General features: G+C 30.9%; 1 protein-coding gene across 4 annotated transcripts; it reads left to right on the forward strand.

Annotated features, from left to right (window-relative positions):
* Positions 1 to 1,877: 1,877 nt before the first annotated feature.
* On the forward strand, positions 1,878 to 20,946 carry LOC148628408 (TLC domain-containing protein 4-like). Of its 4 annotated transcripts, none has more exons than XM_088586935.1 (7): positions 1,878 to 2,173; positions 11,994 to 12,175; positions 12,926 to 13,012; positions 14,970 to 15,028; positions 16,099 to 16,193; positions 17,720 to 17,793; positions 18,373 to 20,946. In XM_088586935.1, exons 2-7 carry the CDS (start codon positions 12,009 to 12,011, stop codon positions 18,680 to 18,682), a joined length of 792 nt encoding a protein of 263 aa, XP_088443061.1. In that variant the 5' UTR covers positions 1,878 to 2,173; positions 11,994 to 12,008; the 3' UTR covers positions 18,683 to 20,946. The 4 variants fall into 4 exon arrangements, with proteins under 4 accessions (XP_088443061.1, XP_088443078.1, XP_088443068.1 ...); XM_088586952.1 differs by having other exon boundaries at positions 1,879 to 2,028; XM_088586942.1 differs by lacking the exon at positions 1,878 to 2,173 and adding an exon at positions 11,689 to 11,834.
* Positions 20,947 to 21,479: the final 533 nt, after the last annotated feature.

Genomic DNA, 21,479 nt, shown 5'->3' on the forward strand with positions numbered 1-21,479 from the left:
CGGACTTTGTGCAGGCGGTGTTGCCATAGATGTCACAGCGGTACGAGTTCGAGTCCCGCGTAGGGAACGAACAAAAATTTGCATCGCAAATTTGACAGTTCTAACATCGTTGGGAATGTTTCAGACCTTTCTATACGTTTATTTTATCTTCCCTTTATCAATTTGATCCGATGGAGCAGTGTAGCGAATATATATATATATATATATATATATATATATATATATTCGTTTAAATAATAGTCAACACTCACTCTTACGCGGTAATGGATCGTTAAAAACAATGCGAAACAACAATAAATTAAATAAACGTCATCACCAGAAGATGGTAAAATTTATATAAAATATTTCGGATAACTGATATCCTTCATCAGCATAAAACTTATAAAACTATATATAAACATCTAGTTTAATCTAGATTTGACAGTTCTGACATCGGTGGGAATTTTCAGACCTATATATATATATATATATACATATATACATATATATAAGAGTCTGATATATTTCCCAATGATGTTAGAACTGTCAAATTTGCGAAGCGGGACTCGAACTCGTACCGCTGTGACATCTTCACTCGGCTAGGCTATATAAAAATATTCCTCCTCATATATATTAATAAGTGTATATAAACCTTTCCAAGTATACAAACACGATTATCAAGTAGAAATTTGAAAACATGTATGGTGTGCAAGTAGATGCCAGAGTCTTCCTAAATAGTGCAAACTGAATTTCAATTTGTCTCAGCACTTCAATCATATCCTATTTTTTATACCAGAAGAATCCTAATTCTGATTTTATTGTAAGATTTGGAATCATACTAGATTTTTAGTATTACATTCTAGATACAACGTATATCAATTTCGGAAAATTATGGAAAAAAAACAACACACATACACACACAAAACCAAAAAAAAAAAAACCAAACAAACAACAAAACAAGACAAAAAAGAAAAAAATAAAGAAAAAAAAACAATATGCATAACTTTTGACTAGTAATTCTATAGAATGACACACAATATGAGCATTTTGGTAATATACATTTATAATATTTGACGGCTTTGCGTATACATGTAGAATGTCTAATGCTTTGAACAAAAATCGTAATAAATCGTATAGGTGTTCAAAAAAATCTTGCAAAGCCAGAACAGGGATATTAGATATACATTCCCTGGCCAGAGTAATAACAGATGCAGATTGCAAAGCTGTCGTTAAAACTCCGAATGAGCACAATCATGTTTTGATCCATATCCTTTCATTTTGAAATTATCATTGATATGTGTCCTTTCCTTTCAAAGGGCTCGCAAACACTTCAGCACGAAATGAAACAATAAAAGCGATCAGTATCTAAAGTTTATTGTGTACTTTTACGCTATCGTCTTGTATCTTAATGTATAAACTATGTCAGCTCATGAACTATTCTTTTTTTTTTTTTTCAGGAAAAAAAAACACTCATCCGCGAACGATTTGAAGAAGAATGCTTCCTTTGCACTGGGACTAATTAAGCAACATTAACAACATAAGTAATATATATCTAATCCCAACTTGGCTTTATATCGAGAACGTAGAAAAAGCTGCCCTGCTTTATCTGATGTAAATTTATGAAAAACTGAGAAAAATTGTCCATTTAAGAATGCTGTTGAAAGTGGAATAATTATTTCGTTCACATTTTAAGTTCCTGGATATTTAAGGGACATTTTTGGCGGGATTCGGTAGGTTTTCGAAGGTTAGAAAAATTGGACAAAAATGGTCAAGAGACTTATAGATTCGTTTACCAAAAAAAAAAAACCCACTCTGATTGAAAGTTTGGGATTTTAGTTATGGAAAAAACTGAACATACATTGGGATGTATCTGATGTGGGACGACTTGTCACTGTTTGGCTTGCTGCACTGTTGATTCGCTCCCCGTCCCTTGACAGACAAAGTGAACGTCAGCAATAGTTTCATTTGCTTTATGAGACTTACATTGACAAGCGAATTGATATTATATGAACAGCAACCATTTATTCTGAAGTCTTGTCATAATCTCTGGTTAGCATATGATGACCGGACCAATATACTAGACCAACATTGCAACAAACCTTTATTATTTACTTTGTAATGTTTACCATACACTGGCTACAGCCAGTACAGGCTACGACCTACCTTAATTGATATTGAATTTCGTAAAACAAAGGTAAATGGTTTTTTTTAGTATAAATTAGTGCCCCAAACATGAGACAATTGAAATTTCATTTAAGAGTTAATTCTTAGTGAAAGTATCTTAAATTGACCAGGGGCCAGTAACTAGAAGCTCTCTTTAGCCTTTAGATCATCTTATGTGCAACTTAAGTATAAATTGAGTAACTAGACACCCTCTTTGAAGAATTGACTTTTTTAAATTATTGACCAGACAGTAAACTTTTAATAATTAATGTAGTCCTCTCGTCGACTGTTCTTACTTAAATTGTGGAACTAGATAAAAAACAGTAAACGTTGGGTACTCTTTTAGTACGCTTAGAAATTTTCTTCAGTAACTAGAACACACCTTATCGCAAGTTTAGTCAAAATGAATAAGAGAAATCTAGAGTACCCCTTACATTTTAAGTAAAAAATGGTTAGTGCATTGGGACTTCTTCTCTAAAATCGAAAAAACCAAATATCTAAGGCACTGTCCACTTTATCAGGGATAGTGAAACCTTTTTTCCCCTAAATTTTAGACAAAAAATTGTTTCTCATACTTAGGAAGAAATAAAATAGTGATTCTATGATTTTCCTATTGATTTTGATTGCCGCTGAAATATAAATAAAATTTTACCCATTTATGAAAAAAATATTATCCAACATCAAATCTGCCTCTCCCCTACTAGGATAAAAATGGTGGGTACCTACATGTAAATGGATATTTCGTGGTTAAAGGGTTAAGGTCCTATCCCTATAACAATTAGGCACATAAAAGTGACGAGCAAGGAACAATTTCTTCAATTCTGATATAAATTCACACCATCCATTTATATGACAGACAAAAAATAAAAACATATTGCAAGTCTTCCGTAAACACATGGTTGTCATTTGGTTACCTAGGCCAAGAAAGTTCTGTTTAATGTTAAATTGTATGAAGACAAAGGTTTGGTGGGAAGGTGAAATATTTAAAAAAAATTGGTGGATTTCTTGATCTTAATGGTGCTCAACTAAAAAAGTGATAGTTTCACTGTTTGGCTGTATTAAAAAAATACTGATAAATGTGTTAGGGTAGGTATAAAAAAAAGGGTAGATAGGGCAACCTTTAACAAACAAATTTGTTTCTCTGTCTTAAGTACATGTACACTCCTTGAAACATTCATGTTTCCCATTTTAGCATTTGTGCATCAATTATCATGTGTTTACACATCATTTTGCATTCGTTTAAATGCAGGATTGAAGCGTTTGTTTAAACGCAAGCTAGGAGCGTTCTTTTAAACACATGATAGAAGCATTCCTTTATTATTTAGTACTTTGACTTTGATTATTTCCTTGATTCAACTGTTATTTTTATATTTTTTGCTATTATTAATTTATATATTTTCATAAATTCTATTTTCTATTTTTTCTTTCTTCATTATTTGTTAATATTATTCGCCTATCGTTTGTTTCAAATGCACGCTAGGAGCTTGTGTTTGGTTAGCACTTAAATGCATGATAGAAGCATTTGTTTAAACGCACGCTAGGAGCGTTCTTTTAAATGCATGATAGAAGCATTCCTTTATTATTTAGTACTTTGATTATTTCCTTTATTCAACTGTTATTTTTATATTTATTTGCTATTATTGATTTATATATTTTCATTAATCTGTTTTCTATTTTTTCTTTCTTCATTATTTGTTAATATTGTTATTTTTCATTTTTGGTCTATAGTGCGTTTAAATTGTTAGGTTTAGCCAAATTCTGACAGTGTAAAAGTGTTCAGCATGATGAGATCTATCGGTATATGTGGTCAAATTTTTGTTGTAATTTGTTAAACCACTCTGGAGTTATTGCCCTTTTTCAATGTTTTTTGTCTATTTATGTTATTTCTTTCAAAAATCTTCTCTGACACTACTCGACCAATTGGAACTGAACTTGGTATGAATTTTCCTTTGGGTATCCTGAATAGAACTGACATGGGGATTTTTGATCTGTGAAAAAAAACATGGCTGTCCTTACTAAAAATAGAACATAGGGGTCAGACCATACTTTTTTGCATATTATATCGCAAAAACTGTTAGGTTTAGCCAAATTCTTTAAATTCCTGAAATGATCCTTTTAATTAGGACTACAAACATCTGCAGGGAAAAAATTTGTCAGATAACTTTTTGTAAGAGTTATTGCCCTTGAAAGGTGAAAAATGATGTTTTTTATACAGTTTTGAAAACTTTGATAGATAAAAAGAAATTTTCAACTGCTAAAATGATCCTTATGATAAGTCTTCTTTAGTCAAAATTGTTGTACAATTTCTTGTCAAATTTATTGCCCTTCAGGTGAGCGATTCAGGCTCCTAGGATACTCTTGTTTACAAATGTGGCAATTATTCACTTTTTCATTATTAGAATTTGCACTTAACCATGTAAGGACACACCCATTTTATTTCTATAGGAGGATTTTCTATTCTGCCTTTTCATTTAAAGTTATTGTAGGGCTTTTTTTTACTGGGTACAATGTGGCAAAATTTTTTTTCTAACATAAACAAAAAATATCTGGACAATAATAATTGATCATGGCTTTTTATTTTTCCATGGTGTTTTTATCTCTTGGAAACTTCCATGCTGCCTCTTTTAATTCAAATTTGATTCTAGCCCACCCTCTGAAAAGAAATCAAATGGTAAGCCATTTACAATGTATGCTTTTCTTTTTTTTAGGAAAGGGGCTAGGTTTATCTCAGAAAACTTTTTCCTTGACCACCTCTTCAGCTCTTGCACGGGCAATGAAAAAAAGGTTTGAACTCATATAAAACATATGTTCATGAATAGGAAAAGGGAAAAAGTCAATGTTAATTGTATACACACCATCATCATTATTAGAGACTTAAAGCAAAACACGAAGAAGTCCCATGCATTCTAAACAAATAAGTGAAACTAAAGACGGTAACTTCGGAAAACTTTACTAAGAAGTGGCTCTTTTGCTACTTCAGAGGAATGCAAATGATTTACGAGAGATTTAAGAGGGTTTTCTGGTTACACTCTTAGAAAGCTTGTACTTCTCTCTTTAAACCATCGTAAGACTACTCCTATTTCAGACTTACCATTAAGTTTCTAGTTACTGGCCCCAGATAAGGGGTTTACCAGTAATGATCTTTGGCTTTCTGATACATGTCATATCACAGTTTATTATCTCATATTCTCACCAGATGCAGGTACTAGTGCGTAGAAAATGAATAACTGTTTATACTGTTGAGAATATGTAGTGCTAAACAAGCAAGGACATTGGCTTGTCAATCAATCTTCAATCTTCAAAAGCGTTACTTTTATGCAGATCTTCCCATATGTACATGTAGTTTTCAGATGCGTAATTGTAATTATGTAAACACTAATAATGTACTCTCACACTTGTACAAGTAGGTGGGTGCTGTCAAAAAAAAGAGAATCTTTTTGTCTCATCAATATAATCACACAGAACAAAAAGAATATCTTTACCTGCATCCATACTAATTAGGCAGGGTTCTCCTTGACCTGTTTTATCATGGCACATCACCATGGTTAAAGTCTGCCATGGTGATAACATAGCCGCCATGATTAAAACAATGTGTGCCATGATTAAAAAGTGAGATCATCTCGATAAACGGTTTATTACCACAGGAAATAAGAGTGACAGGGAATCGTAATGCTAGATTTCATATTTATGCTTATTTTAAAATTGATCACCGTCATCCATCAGCCTCCAATTATGAAATCTCCTCTAGTCCATTTTGCAGTTAACAATTTAACAGAGTTAATGATAGATTATTAAGAATAAAATGAAATATGTTAACAAGATGAATACCTATATAAATGAATTTGAAACCTTTAAAATAACTATTGCCACACAAAGTATCCAAAAGAGCACATTATTCATCAAAGCTGAATAGATCTGAATAGATGAATTATCAGCTGTTCAGGAATATCAGTCTTTCAGATTAGTCATACATGTGCACATGAAGAGCAACATGAAGTTCATTTTAAAGTAATTGAAAACTAAATACAAAGAATTACATCCTTATTTGGCCAGTCTAACTGAGATCTGTATGCTGATTCCTGTTTCCACTGCAGGTTGTGAGAGAGGATCCAGCATACTCAATTTAGTTAAAACAAAATCTAGGAACAGACCACGTAAAACAGACTTTCTCAGAAAGTTTTGAATAATTTTTTGATGGTACCACACAAGGACCACCATCAATAGACTTTAATTTTGATAGAGCCGTTGATTGGTGGTCCAGTTTAGGGAAAATGAAGCTTGATGTGGGCATATTATACACTGATATTGGTGACAGTGTTTCACATTGATGAAATATTATAATTCAATAAAAGAAATGAATAAAAATTGTAATACTATGTATGTTATCTTTCTTATCACTTGTACTGAAACACAAAACATGCTGTGGACAGCCATGGGAAAAACTGTTTTGAAAATTTTACTCTATGGTTAAATTTCAATCCAGGGAGAACCCTGATTAGGGTGTCCATATCCAAATTTAAGGATCCTATTTTGAAATATACAAAATGCCTCAGTTTTTCTCTTTCTATATCATATTCATCACATTGACTTACATTTGTAAGTAATGTTTCAATGTCACCGCAAGTGCATTTGTTATCCTCCACATGTGTTTTATTCAAGTGTTGATATCCCTTTAGCATTGAGTACCAGTATCTTTATCTGAGTCCATTTATCAAAGTAAAGTGCTTTTTAGTTGGATGGTCCTTGGGTAGTTTTCTTTTGGATTTGATCTGAGGGTGATGATTATAATATTTCCTCCCAACTTCAATCATATTCCATTGTTTCTGCTATGTGATTGTGACCGATGTTTTAGCAGCATGAATAATATCTTGTTTGGTTATAACAGTTGATGTTTGGTCACTCCTTTCTGCGTCTTCGGCTGCTGCTTTTGCTGGTCAATCTGCATCTTTGTTGCCTCAAATGTCTGCATGATCTGGAGCCCAGTTAATATTTACCAGAATGCATTTATTTGCCAATTTCTTTTTTCTTGTTTTGATTTCATGAATTGTTTGTCAGTAATTATCTGAGTTCCAATTTAGAGTGATTATGGCAATGAATGACTGTCTGAGAACATATTGATTTGGTTCATTGAGCAGTATTTGTAATTGTCAACTTTCTCCAGTACAAGCTTAATTGTGACAAGTTCTGCAAGTAGGATGAATCCTTAGTTTGTGACGGGATATTTAATTGTTTCCTGTTCATCTTTATAAAAAATAATGGTCCCCTGATCCACAGGTCCAAGGATCCTCATGTATGAACCATTGGTTAAAGCTGCTGCAGTATTTGATGATAAAAATTAAAATTTAACTCCAAATGATGTTTTTACCTTCATTACCTTGTTCATTGGTCCAATTTTTTTAACTTCCTAATGTTGTCCAATATTCAGGTGGATTTCTTGTATGCTTGCATTCCTCAGCTTTCAAATTGTTTTTCAATGCTATCAACATTTATTGATGTTTCTTTTTTTCCATTTCAATTGCTTGTAACAACATTTGCCCTATTGGTGATACATATGTTTCTGGAATGGTCTTGGTTTTCAAGTTTTAAAGTTTACATTTGATTTGTACTGTGGTTTTGTTTGACTTGATTTTTGCCAATTTTCTTATTGCAATTTCTTCCCTTCTGGACTCAATTGGCAATACTAAACCAATGACTTGCAGGACACCCAGACTTGTAGTTATTGGCACAAAGCTAGTCCATGTCTTTGTATCTTATTCAGTTTATCCAGGGATGTAGAATTAATTATCTGCCAAATACAGCTAGCATAATTAATAGCGGAACTTTTAAAAGATCGGTATAATTCGATTAATCTTTTTGTCGAAACCTTGGCTATCCCTTTAATATCTCTCCGTATTCCAAGTGATTGTTTGGTTTTCTTTTGAATGTTGTCTATATTGGCATTGAATGTCATTTTGGTATCAAGTGCAACACCTAATATTTTCAGTTTTTTTGTTTGGTTTCAGATGAGCTATTGCCATCACTTGGCTTCCGTCATTGTCATTAACAATTTTTCAAAACTCTTCTCCTCAGACACTACTTGACCTATTGGGACCAGACTTGATTTTTGATTCGTTGAAAAACATTGTCACTGTTACTAAAAACAGAACATAGGGGTCAGACAGTAGTTTTTCACACATATCTCCAAAACCGTTAGGTTTAGCTAAAATCTGACATGATAGTGTTCAGCATGATGAGATCTGTCTGTGGTCAAATATTCGTTTTAATCGGTTTAGGCATGTTGGAGTTCTTGCCTTATTTTGAAGTTTATTTGCTAAATTTAATGTTATTTCTTTCAAAAATCTTCTCCACGGACATTATTTGATCAATTGGAACCAAACTTGGTATGAATGTTCCTTGGTGTATCCTGCATAGAACTGGTCTGGAGATTTTTTATCTGTCCAAAAACATGGCTGCTGTTACTAAAAATAGAACATAGGGGTCAGACAGTGGTTTTATATATATATATATATATTAATCGTCTAAATAATAGTCAGCAATCACTCTTACGGGGTGATGGATCTTTACAAACGATGCGAAACATAACAATAAATAAAATAAACGTATAAATATGTTTAACATCACCAGAAGATGGTAATATTTAAATTGAATATTTAAGATAACAGATCTTTATGAGTTTTATGCTGAGGAAGGATATCTGTTATCTGAAATATTCAATTTAAATTTTACCATCTTCTGGTGATGTTGAACATATTTAGACGTTTATATATATATATACCATCAGGTTTAGCCAAATTCTTTCAATAGCTGAAATGATCCTTATTATTAGGGATACAAAAGTCTTCAGGGAAAAAGTTTGTCAGACGACTCGTTGTCCCTTGAAATGGGAAAAATGACTTCATTTTTTTTTAATTTTCAGTCAATATCTTGAAAACTATGATAGATTAAAAGAAACATTCAAATGTTGAAATGATTCTTATGATAAGTCCTACCAAAGACTTCTTGGGTCAAAATTGTTGGACAACTTCAGGCTCCTGGGAGTCTCTTGTGTGTTCCCATCTTCAAGTACACATATCGATCATTGTTGATAATAGTTCTACTGAATATACATTATTCTTTTTTTTCCACACTTATTTTCATCATTCATTGTCTGCTCTATTGATGTATACAATCAATATCATTTTGAAGTTCTTTCAGTAGGCATTTGACATTATTTCCTTGTATGTCAAATGGTGACATCATCAGCAAACTTACTTTTTTCTGCTAATACAATTTGAAATATGTCTGCTAAAAATAAATTGAACAGTAGAGTTGATAAAGCTTATCCCATAGAGATACTGTTTCAATGTAGAGGCTTCAAATTCAGACAAGAACAACAAAGACATTACAACAGTCAGTTTTGAAAGTTTTCAGAATCATGCAAGTATTGTAATGTGTGATCCACCACCAAAAAAGGTTACACATTTTTATTTTCGTTATTAAGTTGCTTTATAGGTTTATATGATAAAGTGCATAATTATTCATTCCAATCTGTCTGCTCTTAAAAGATAATCCACATTGAAAATCCAACAATATCTATTGTATTTTAGTGTCATTTACAGAGTTATCTCCCTTAATTTTGAATTCTGCAGTTCATTCTTCATGATTTTTATCTCCTAAGAAGAAGGGTTATATAAAAAGTCACTTGTAAATTTCTGTTTACTATAACATTTTAAACAATATATCAGAAAACAAAAATAAGTAGGCTTTCCAACCATGAATCACATTTTGCATGATTCTTAACTGGAGTGCTACTTAAATGAAATCTAATTATTTTGAAAGACAACCGCAAAAGTTAATTTTCACCTTAACAATAGTGTTTTTGTTGAGGTACATTGTAGGCATGGAATATAATAAAACAGCACCAGAACCCAGGGGAAAAATCCAGGAAACATCATAGACTTTTTTATAATATAGCCTAAGGTAAAAGAAAAGCCTTGGCAGAAAATATTAACTTAAATATTAAATCCCAGCCCCATAAAATCAGTTAATTCCTAAATGACTGAATCAAGAAAATATCCATTTCATCTTCAAGTAAGGTAAGTTGATTGGCATTGGGAAATAAGGAAAAAGCGTTCAGTGTTGTATTTTCCTTTAGTAATAGTGACTATTCCTGTAAAAGACTCTTGAAGATACATTTGTATTTAAAAAAGTTAGCCTTAATAGATTATTTAAAGTGCTAGCTAGATTCATAATTTTTTCTAAAAAATTAATACATGTTTAACTAATAATTAATGTTTGCTGTACAACACCCATCACAGTAATACAGAATAAAAACAAATAGTCAGAAGACAAACACAGACCCATTTCCTGACCGACAGGGTTATAAATAGACGTGCTACAAGTCTCTCTGTAATATATATTTTATTTGATTAAATATCATTACTATAAAATATTAATTCACTATCCAACTGCTGTACGGAGAGACTTGTATAATCTGCAGAGCCTGTGACCATATTCTGGTCACCTATAGATAGACCACCTAATCTTGTCACTGCTCTTCCACAGTTCACTCATAAAATTAATTGCTTCTAAAAGCTAGGAATGCAGACTTGGTTATACAGTGTATGATTCTTTTATCAACCAGTTTAGAGTAAATAGGATTTTCCTTTCCACGGGAATGTTGCAATTTTACCAATGTTTTGTTATATGAGTCTTTAAATAATTTAATTGTTTCTTCAAGTTTTTTAACATTTCTGAGGCACTTTCTACATAAAAGGTATGTAAATCTTGACAAATAGAAATATCCAAGTGCCTTTCAATAAGATGACAAAATTCTGTTTTTGTACTACCATGAAATAACTTTCTTCTATACTCTCTTTTTACAACTTTATCACCACATAATACACATACTAATTGTTTTGTTGTTGGTGTATAGTCAATATAAAGAAATTTCTTTTCAGGTGTTTAAAGGAACATCTGAATCCATAAGCACAAAATATATACTAATTGTTACATAGCTTAGGAATGTTAGAATAATATGGTTATTATCACCCTTATTATATAACTATCAGTGATGTTTGGGTTTTAAGTACATTTTTATTACCAAGGTGACAGGTTCAATGAAATTTTATTGCTAAATTTTCTGGCCTCAATTATGGACACTGAAGATTATACAAGTCTCTCTGTATAGCAGTTGGATAGTGAATGAAGATCAAATAAAATACATATTACAGGGAGACTTGTAGCAAGTCTAGGTTATAAAAAAAATACATTTATTGGTATTTTATTTAGTTACTGTAATCTATTTGAACATCAGTAATTGTTTTGTAAGGTGGTGGATTTACTTTTAAGTTGGTATTCAGTCTGATATGATTTATGATGCAATAAAATTTTGCATAACATTTAATCACTTAACATCAGTTCATTTATAGAAGGTATTTTTATTGATCCTTGCACTGAAGTTTATCCATAGTGGTCATATTGATGCATTTAGTAAGTTTATCTACAGTACAAGTGCAGATAAATGGGTGACAGACAAGTTAATCTATATACTATCAGGTCAATAAACTGAATTTAAAGTTATCAGTTAAATTGTATAGAATATTGATATTTAATCAGTCATTGTATAATGTTTTAAATCTGGTTTATCCTATAGGTGATTGATATTTAAGTTGTGGAAATTAATTACTTGATTTAATGAAGTTTATATTGAGGTAACTTGTCTACACATTTAGCTGTCTTGTTCATTTGAATAGCAATTATTATTTTTTTTTTCATTTGTTTGCCTGGCTAATGTCATCAAAGCAATGTTTAATGTTTCTGTAAGTTGGCTTACTTGCATACATTATAAACTCTTATTCCATATGTTTTAGATTTGAGATCACAGGATGACAAGATTAGAAGTATTAGAGTGGGACTGGATATATATGCCGTACATTGGTTTATCATATGTTGTCTTGCTTGTGTTTTACACACAGATTCATTCACTGTCAGCTTTCATTTGCCCAACCTATAAAACTCTTTCACAAGAAAAACAGCTAATATGGCATACTTAGTGAGTATATAATTATTACATCATCTGTTTAGTTTGCAACAGTTCAATTTTTATAGTTTTATTTGAAACTGACTTTTCTGCAAAGAACACTTTGATTTGCATTAACCCATTATTTTTAATTTCACCGCATTTTTTAAAATTTTTATTGCAAGCCTTTAACTTATTTTGTGAGGAACAGATTGTTTTTCTTGGTAACATTGTCAATTGTAAAAAAAAAATCCTGTACATTAATCTGCTTGGCCAATATGAGGATCATCAACCTTGTTTGAATGAAAAAAAAAATTTTTCAGGGGTTTATGTACACTTCTTTGCAAGAAGTGTTGTAAATGAACAATAGACTCTTAAATATTTTTTGAATTTGATCTCAAAACATGAATGACAGTGCACACAATATGATGTTCATGTTATTTGTATATATAAGTTTTTTTTGGATATACTGTTTAATTATCATTGAGGTGTGCATGTTGTTGAAACAATTACCTGTATAGGCCATTTCTAAGTGGTTAAAATATTTTCATTCATGTTTAACAGAGTTTTCATGGACACATAAAGATTTGTTATTGCAAGTTTAACTGTTTTATACATTCAAAATTTTTAAATGATGATACTGCCACTCACTGGAATACACCTTTGACAAACATTTCTGTGTCAGACTAATGCATGAATTAAGATTCCTATTAAACTAAGTGAATTAGCTAATGTATGTGATTTATTTTTCATTAAAGTATATTGTGTTAATTGTTATCTTAGTGTTTATTCCTTGGTCCATGCAGTTGTGATGAGTTTTCTATCAGTGTTTGCCATATATGACAGAGAAATGTGGACTGATCCAGTATGGTAAGATGGCATTAAGAACTTAACTTGGGGTCAAGTGGTAGGGAGGAGATGACAACGTCTATGACAATTAATTATACAAAATGTATATTCTGAACTCAAGTGTAACAATGGTGTTTTATGGTTTAAACTTCACATACATTTTAATTTACCATATATTTGGTGATTTCTGATTGGTTGGTTCTCTTTGAGCAAACCAGGTTATTTTGTTTAACCTGGCTTGGTTACTGTGTAGTCATTAACGCCCATTGGTTTGCATTCTGCGATACAAGTAAACCCAAACAAAGTAACATTTTGAAAACCAGTCAATGATCAATATTTGGACTGTCATTCTGTAGAAATTAAAATATAAGGAATGTTTCTAATTTTTGAACAGATTATACTCCATAACCTGGTTTGGGCCAGTTTACATTTTTTATTAACTGCGAGGTTAATGGTTTATCAGTGTAAACTGCTGGAAACAAGGTTAATTCATATAAACTGTTTAAACATTGGAAACATTACTTAATGGGAAAATAAAAAGTCATGGATGTATATATGTTCAATATTACCACCTTAAAATACAACATATGACTGAAAGGGACAGGACTGATCTCTTCTAAGTAATGATATCTAATATCAGTTGGGATAGCAGCATTTGTGATGATGAATTTGTTGTAAAATGAAAATTTGTTGTAACAGAATGAGAAGATCAGTATCTTAAAAAATACTATTAGGGAAAATGTGTCAGAAAAGGAGTGAATCTCTTTTTTACCACACCACACTTAGTGGCTGACATGTAGACTGTAGGATAATGTGATACAGTAAGTCTATTTAAATTGACAGCTGTGTGGCTGACTGTCCATCTGGCCAACTCATGTAGTTTCTATATTAAAAAAAATCAGGAAGTATCCAAGGAGCTGTTAAAATGTTTAGTGCTACATTGAATAATGTTATTTTGAAAAATTGTCATCCCAGTTTTGGGGATTTGCAGATGTTGACATGAGAACTGATAAAAGATTTTTTTTTCAGACTGTGAATAATTGATTGGCAGTATAGAATAAATATGAAATTTGATTTCTAACACAAATCCATTGTAAGATCTCCAATTAAACTGTTTACCACTTCCTCTTTTTAAGGTTTTTCTCCCCTATGGCAAATTAGAAGCTATTGTGGGACATGGTAATGGTAGGCATCTGTCCGATTGTAAGCTGTTGTGGATGCAATTCTTATAAATCCACTGGACAGATTCTTATGATTTTTGGTATGTTGTATTGTTATGAAGTGTAGGTGTGCATACTACAGTACCATTTTGATTCTGCAAATTTTGTTGGAGTTGTGGGACTTAAAGACCTTTTCCAGCAATTTTCAACAAAATAGGACCTTGTGGACTCAACTGATCTGAAACTGCTTGATTGATACTTTTAATACTTTGTAATATGTAGTGTAAATGTGCTTCAATTTTGATTTGACAAATTCTCATTTTAGTAATAGGACTTAGATTATTTTTTAACATGTTTCTTTTATAGAAGACTGTGAATGCAACTCCTATGAAAAATACACTATTTCAGGAATTCCATGCATACTGTTCGACAAATACAACAAGGCATTACAAATGAATGAGTATTTCACTCTCCTTTTAACAGCTTTAACATCATGTTAGATTTTATTGAATTAATCAGCCACAGTTGGGGACATATGGCTACATGTAGTTATCTTGTAACTTTTTTATTTGTACCATGTTGGCTTTATCAATTTTCAACACAATCCATTTATAGTTTTCGAGTAATGCTGTTTTTAACAGGTTGTTGTGTAGACATAAGTTATTCAGGATACTGAGGATAGATATTAATCTTGTGGATGAAGTTTTGAACAACTGGGCCAAGGTGTATTTTATTTGCACAGTTTTAACTGATAATAATGTTCCACTTTCTTATGTAGTACATGTACATGTACTAATTTAGTATGTTCAATTTTTCAGGTATGACAGTCCTATTTCAAGAATAGCATGTGCAATATGTGTGGGATATATGTTTTTTGGTATGTGAAGGGTGTTCTGTTCACTGTATGTAAGCCAAACTTTTTCTTAAATTAGAATTTTCTTTTATACGGCCGCAAAAAAACTTTTCAGTCATATAATGGTATCACTCTGTTGTCATCATTGTTGTCCGTGTCATTGTTATTTGGGATTTGCATCTGTTAACTTGAGTAAACGTATCCAGTCTTTTTGAAATTTTAACACATTATTCCTAAAGACGTGGTGGAGGGTCCTACAGGGTTAGAGGGTTTTTGCCCCACCACTTTCAGAAATAAGGATCTAAAAGAGGGAATATTGGTGCTATCATTAGAATTGATAGAAAAAGCTTCTTGTTGTTACAATTTTTTTTCAATCTGTTCCTTTTGAAATGCTGCTTTGGAAAATGTTCACATGGTTGGTTTATCTTTAATTGCATTTGAGTTAAGGGGGGGTACAAAATTAAGCATGCCCAAAAAAATCAACTTTTTCTTATTTTTGGTTGGATTTCAAATTTTTTTTTTTTGATTCCTTATGAAAATCCCTGCCAGAGTTTTTCATTCAGAATTCAGATATATTTTGCCTTTTTCTAGTTTAAAGGGATCAAAGGGGCCACACACCAAAAAATCATTTTTTTAGATTTTATTCCAATTTAATTTTTTTTTTGAATTCCTCATGAAAATTTCTAGTTAGGTTTTTTATTCAGTCTTCAAGTGTCTCTTATTGTTTTGTGTTTACACTTTCCCCAATTGTTCAGGGTTCAACCACTGTGGTTGTACCGTGCTGCGCTTAGCAAAGCTCTTTATTTCATATTTTATATGAAGATTAGGCATTATTCTGTCAATGTGCTTGAAGAAAAATATTTATTTTTCAGATGTCATTTTCATTGTATTTCTAGTTTTATAAATGTGGTTTAAAAAAAGAATGATTAAAAATACATGTACAAAAATGTAATCAAAAAAGAAAAAATATGGTTTAATTTCAATAAAGAAAAAAAGCTGTGATCTACATTATGAAGAAATTCACAAAATCTGCTTTTCATGTCATTGCCTTTTACATTTATATTTGCAATTGGTTCACTTCCTTTTGTTTGCAGATACAACCATTGTTACATATCACTACAAGCTGTTATGGGATTGGTACTTTTTGTTTCACCATTTTGCAACTGTTTATGCTTATTACCAAGTCGTTGTAAGTACTAGTACATGTAGTAGATTTAGATTTACAAATACTGGTACATGTATAGCATTTCATATAATAAGGAGATTCTAATCAAAAAGAGATCCATGTCAATAATAAATTAATTGATTATACTTTTTAAATTAATTCTTCATTTGGATTGATAACTTCTGGCTGATAGTCTAGGAAAAATAAATGCTACAGTTAATTTGTATTGATATATAAACCCCCCTAATTGTTCACAATGAAATAATGTGACAGAAGCAGCCAGACTGTGGTAAAACAATTAGTTTCTGTGATTTGTTTCTTAATTGTGGTCCTTTGATCTGCATTTATTTTTGTCATTGTCATTTTGTCATTCTAGCAAGTCTGAAACTTTTGAATTAAATTTTCTGAAATATGGTAAAGATTAGGTACACAATACAAAGATGTACATATCATTAGAACATTCAGTTCATATTATCTACTTCATTGGTCTTAAAAATGTCTGAATGTATACCTCTGAAGTATTTTGTGAAGTGAACATATTGGCAGGTATGGATTTTCATGGTTTAAAAAAAATGTTTTAGCGTTATTTAAAAATCCATTTTGCATGTACTTTTTTTATGGTTTTCTGTCCACTGCCAAAACAGTGAAAATTAGTATGCTGCAAAAATTAATATATGTTTACAGTAAGTGTATTACTGAAACAGTATTGTCAGTGCTTATCATGATACATGGCATGTATGTTATTATATGTTGTATCAAATACAACAAAGTTTGGTCCATTTTCAATCTTTTTTCTATCCTAGTAGATTATTAGAATAAAAAATTTTCACATCTCTCCAAGGAATGTGTAGGCGTAGGACATTTGAGCATATTCACTTAGTTCCATAATTTAATTAATGGCCATATTTTGCACAGTAAGTAATGAAAAGTTGATTTCACATTTTAGTTTATGTGATTCAACATTGGTTGAGAACTGAAAAAGACTAATTCTAAGATGAACTGTTTATACAAAGCCTAGAGTGGATTTTTTAGAACTAGCATAATAATATTTTTGATGCATTTCTAAATTTCTTTAATCTGTTCATAAAAATTACATTAAAATAATGAATATCAAATTTTAACTTGTTAACTAGTTTAATGAGTTGATGGAAGAAGATAGTTAGAATAGAGGTTTGTTGTTGAGATGTTACTCAAATGCTATGTAACATTATCAAATTTTAATGAAGATTGAATGAAAGGAAATTACCATACATGTTTTCAAGGGTAAATCTGTCCAAGATAAAGTTATACTTTCTTTTTAAAAAAATGATTCTTTCATTGTTTCTTAAACAACAATTTTGTAGCCTACATTTTTAAAGCTTGCAAAGCAGTTTATGGAGTGTCCAAAATATGATATAAAAACTAGTGTCAGCAACACTATGTTGTTAATAAATTTCAAAGCTAGGTCCAAGAATAGAATATTGAGGCACCCCCGATTCAATAAATCTTCAATAAGAGCAATTTTCATTGAACACCATCATCTGAACCCATTTATGTCACTTATATTTTAGGGTTATGGAACAATGTCATTTTTTGCAATATACAGATTGTTGGCAGAAATATCTACACCATTTGTTGATTTAAGGTAAGATATATTCAACAGATCATGACTTTGGAGTGTTTATTTTTCCATTAAGCACTCATTCTTCTCTTAGTTAAAAAGAAACAATAAGGAATTAAACTTTTAAAGTTGACCTATAGATGTCATTTGTGACTTGTAAGTAGAAAAATTCAAAGTATGGGTTACCATTAGTCTGTCCATTTTTCTTGTATCACAATTCCTCCTAAACTGCTCAAGGCTTGAGGCTTTGAGAAACAATTCTAAGAAGGTTTGGCATCATATTTTTATGTCATGAAGGAAAATAATACTTGTCAGATTCCAAGTGCTGATATTTGAACTTATGTGTTTGAATGTAATTCTGTTTTATAGGTGGATATTCTCTTTGTGAGTTTGCTCACAGTATTTCGAGTTTTGATGATTGTTGCTTGAATATACACCAGTGTCATACGATTCAGTAGTTCGTGATTACGGCTTAATTGGTTGATTGTATTGTTAGTAATTGAATTTGTTAGATAATTCAAATTCTATAATTTTCTTTTTACCCTGTCATTGTTTTATTTTTAGCAAGATATTGTTCCCTTTATATTTATTCCCTTTTTTCAGGTGGTTTATAGACACAGTTGGTTATCCCAAGACAAGTAAACAGAATATAGTTAATGGTGTTGTTATGACTGTCACATTTTTTGTGGTACGGATTCTGGCAATTCCACATTATTGGTACATTGTTTATAATGTGTATGGAACAAAATCTTTTAATAACGCAGGACATATGCGATTTGTCCTTTTCCTTTCCTGTGTGATTTTAGATAGCATAAATGTTTTTTGGTTTTATAAAATGTGCCGTGGTGTAACGAAAGTCATAAGTTTAAAATTAGATGCCAATAGAAATGAAATTCAATCCAAGCAGAACTAAATGTTTATCTCATAGTTGGTAATGTATTGTAGTACAATTATGTTTATCTCATTCCTTTTAAAGGTAAATCATTTCTGAGGCCAATTCATTTCATGTGCCATAACTTACTAATAATCACTAGCAAAAATGCTAGATATGCCATATGTGGTTTGTCTGTCTGTCTGTGCATAGTAATACAATGGCACTTTTTATTAAATCTAGATAAGGTCAGCAGTGATAAATACTAAACTGTCAATACCAGTAATAAGAAAAATATTATTTGTGGAGCATTTTATAGAGGGATTGTATATACAAAATAGGTTTGTTGCCAGGATAGTGCCTTTATATTCTGATTTTCTTTCAGTTGAGTGAGTTCGAAACAGTTAACTTTAGGAAATAAAGTTGGTTTTCCCTTGAATGACCATTACCTGATGAATTGTCTAATTGAGTTAATTGGACAACTTAGAAGATTCAAAACATTCGTTCATATGTAGATTCAAATACTGATGGAATAAAAAAGTTTGGATCTTGTCTTTTGTTCAGATAATTACTGTAGGACATCATGGTGGTCATGTAATCAAAATAAGACCAACACTGTTCCATAAAGTTAACTATTTTACCTGCTGTAATATTTGTTTTCATTCATTGATTAATTTTAATAATAAGATGGATTGAACTGGTAAGAAAGTTAAAGAAGTTTTACTAAATACAGATCACTGATATATTTTTTTCTATTTACCAATTTTAGTCATATTTCAAATTTTGAAGAAAAAAGTTATATCAGTATAAAATATTTTTGTGGTTATGAAAAAAAAGGAAAACTTAAATTTCCACATAAATATACATAATGTGATACTAGATATTATCTACATTTGTTACATTTACTATGATCAAAAGTAGTGAAATGAAGTGCCTATTTCTTGCAGTATCAGATGAGGGGTTTCAGACAATAAGGGACAAAAATGGGTAAAATAGGCATTGGTTTAAAATTGATGTAGAAGGGTTATTTTTCATTCAATTTTGGCAATTTAATAAAACAAAATGTTTCTTATAAATTTTGTTTGAAGAATATTTAACAGATTTCAAATAGCATTTAGTATTTCAGTTTGTTGGGGGCCAAAGTGGGGCAACACCCTAAAAATTGATTTTTTTATTTCTGGTAAAATTTTATGATTGTGTGTTTTTTTTTTTCATTGAATTCCTCATGGAAATCCTTGGCAGATTTTAATTAAGTAAAACACATTCAAATACAATTTCGTGTGTCAGCATTATCATGATAAATTTCAGGTTAAGGTTGAATTGCATACTAATAATAAAAATATTGGAGTCGTTGTACTTGGAAATAGGAAAATTAACCAAGATAATAGCTTTACCTAATGGTTTTAGTTTTTGTATATGATCTTGTGGTCAGAAAAAAAACATTGGGAACTTATTTGGTTTTGACTGGCAACTGCCAATGTGTTGTCTTTGTTATACTCTTGCACTGTCTGTTAAAGTAAAAATTCATGTTCCAAAAGTATCCCAACTTTATTCTAGTCCATTTATAAATGTGTGTATCTATCTGTATGCAAATCATAGTTTTGTCAACTAGTTGGTGAGCTTAGCTGCTTTTATGATAAAGGGTAATACACATGTAACAAAATTACCAAACTGATAAATTCTAGGCAATAATCAACGTAAGTGGAATGTATGTGTTACTTTACACCTTGCTATTATTTAACAGTACAAATAGTTAGTATAAATCAAATCCACACTCTGCTAGAAGTAAAAAATGAAGTTTGTTTCAAGCTTATTTGTGATATCACCATGACTTTTTTTATTTATAGAGGTTTAAGGTGTAGTGTTTTTCATCACTCTTGATTTGTTATTATGGATGATGTTGTTGAGATTTGTCTTTTACTCAAACTTGAACTGTTAACATATGATATTGGTCAATATATTATGCTCTTTTTTTTAAATTCAGCAAGTTTTTTTACTACAGTCAATCACTTTTTGTCAAAATTACTTGTTGGCAATGAGGAAGTGGTTGCTAAAACATCTTATTTGTTCCCTCAACACTTTGTAGTATACAAAAGCATTTTAAATGTGCATTTTTTATTATTTTGTTCATATTTGTTTGTTGTTAGGCTGAAATAAAACATAAAACTGTGAATGATGAAAACAATCAAATTGCTTTGTAAAAAAGTTAAATTACTGATACATGTTTTATTGAATTTTAATGGATGTGCAATCATTTACTGTTTAGTTTGACTGTCTATTAAATGCACAATAAATTGTTGATTATACTCATTTTTATTCATTTGGTGTATTTTGGCCACAAGAAATTTCCTGAATTAAAAAAAAAGCAAAACCATTAGAGGTAATAAAACTTATACCATTGTGGTCAATTTCACAAAAAGTCATGTGTATAATTTATTTATGTTATGATGTCATAATAAAATCAGCATTATGACTTCAATACTTACAACCAACTTTCCACTTATGACTTTGTTGTGAAAGCAACCACTAGAGTCCAGACCACAACACAGTATCAATAGTAACTCATCAATATCAAACTTCAAATAATTCATCAATACATTAATCTCAATCCACTTCTAAAAAGGAGATGTTCATACCTATCACTCAATAGAAACAGTCTTTACAGACAAGAGGTGATTTATACATGTCATAAACAAACAAATTCACTTTTATTCCTTTTTCAGAAATGGTTATAGACCACATAACCAGCTTTACTTTGTTATTCAGTTGGTTCACTTTTAAGATAAAAAAATGTATAGATTGTACATGAAGTTTGCAAATTGCAAGCAGTATTGTTCCT

Source organism: Perna viridis, chromosome 1 (genome assembly GCF_037379345.1).
Source record: "Perna viridis isolate PV_CMFRI_1.1 ecotype Kerala chromosome 1, ASM3737934v1, whole genome shotgun sequence".
NCBI lineage: Eukaryota > Metazoa > Mollusca > Bivalvia > Mytilida > Mytilidae > Perna > Perna viridis.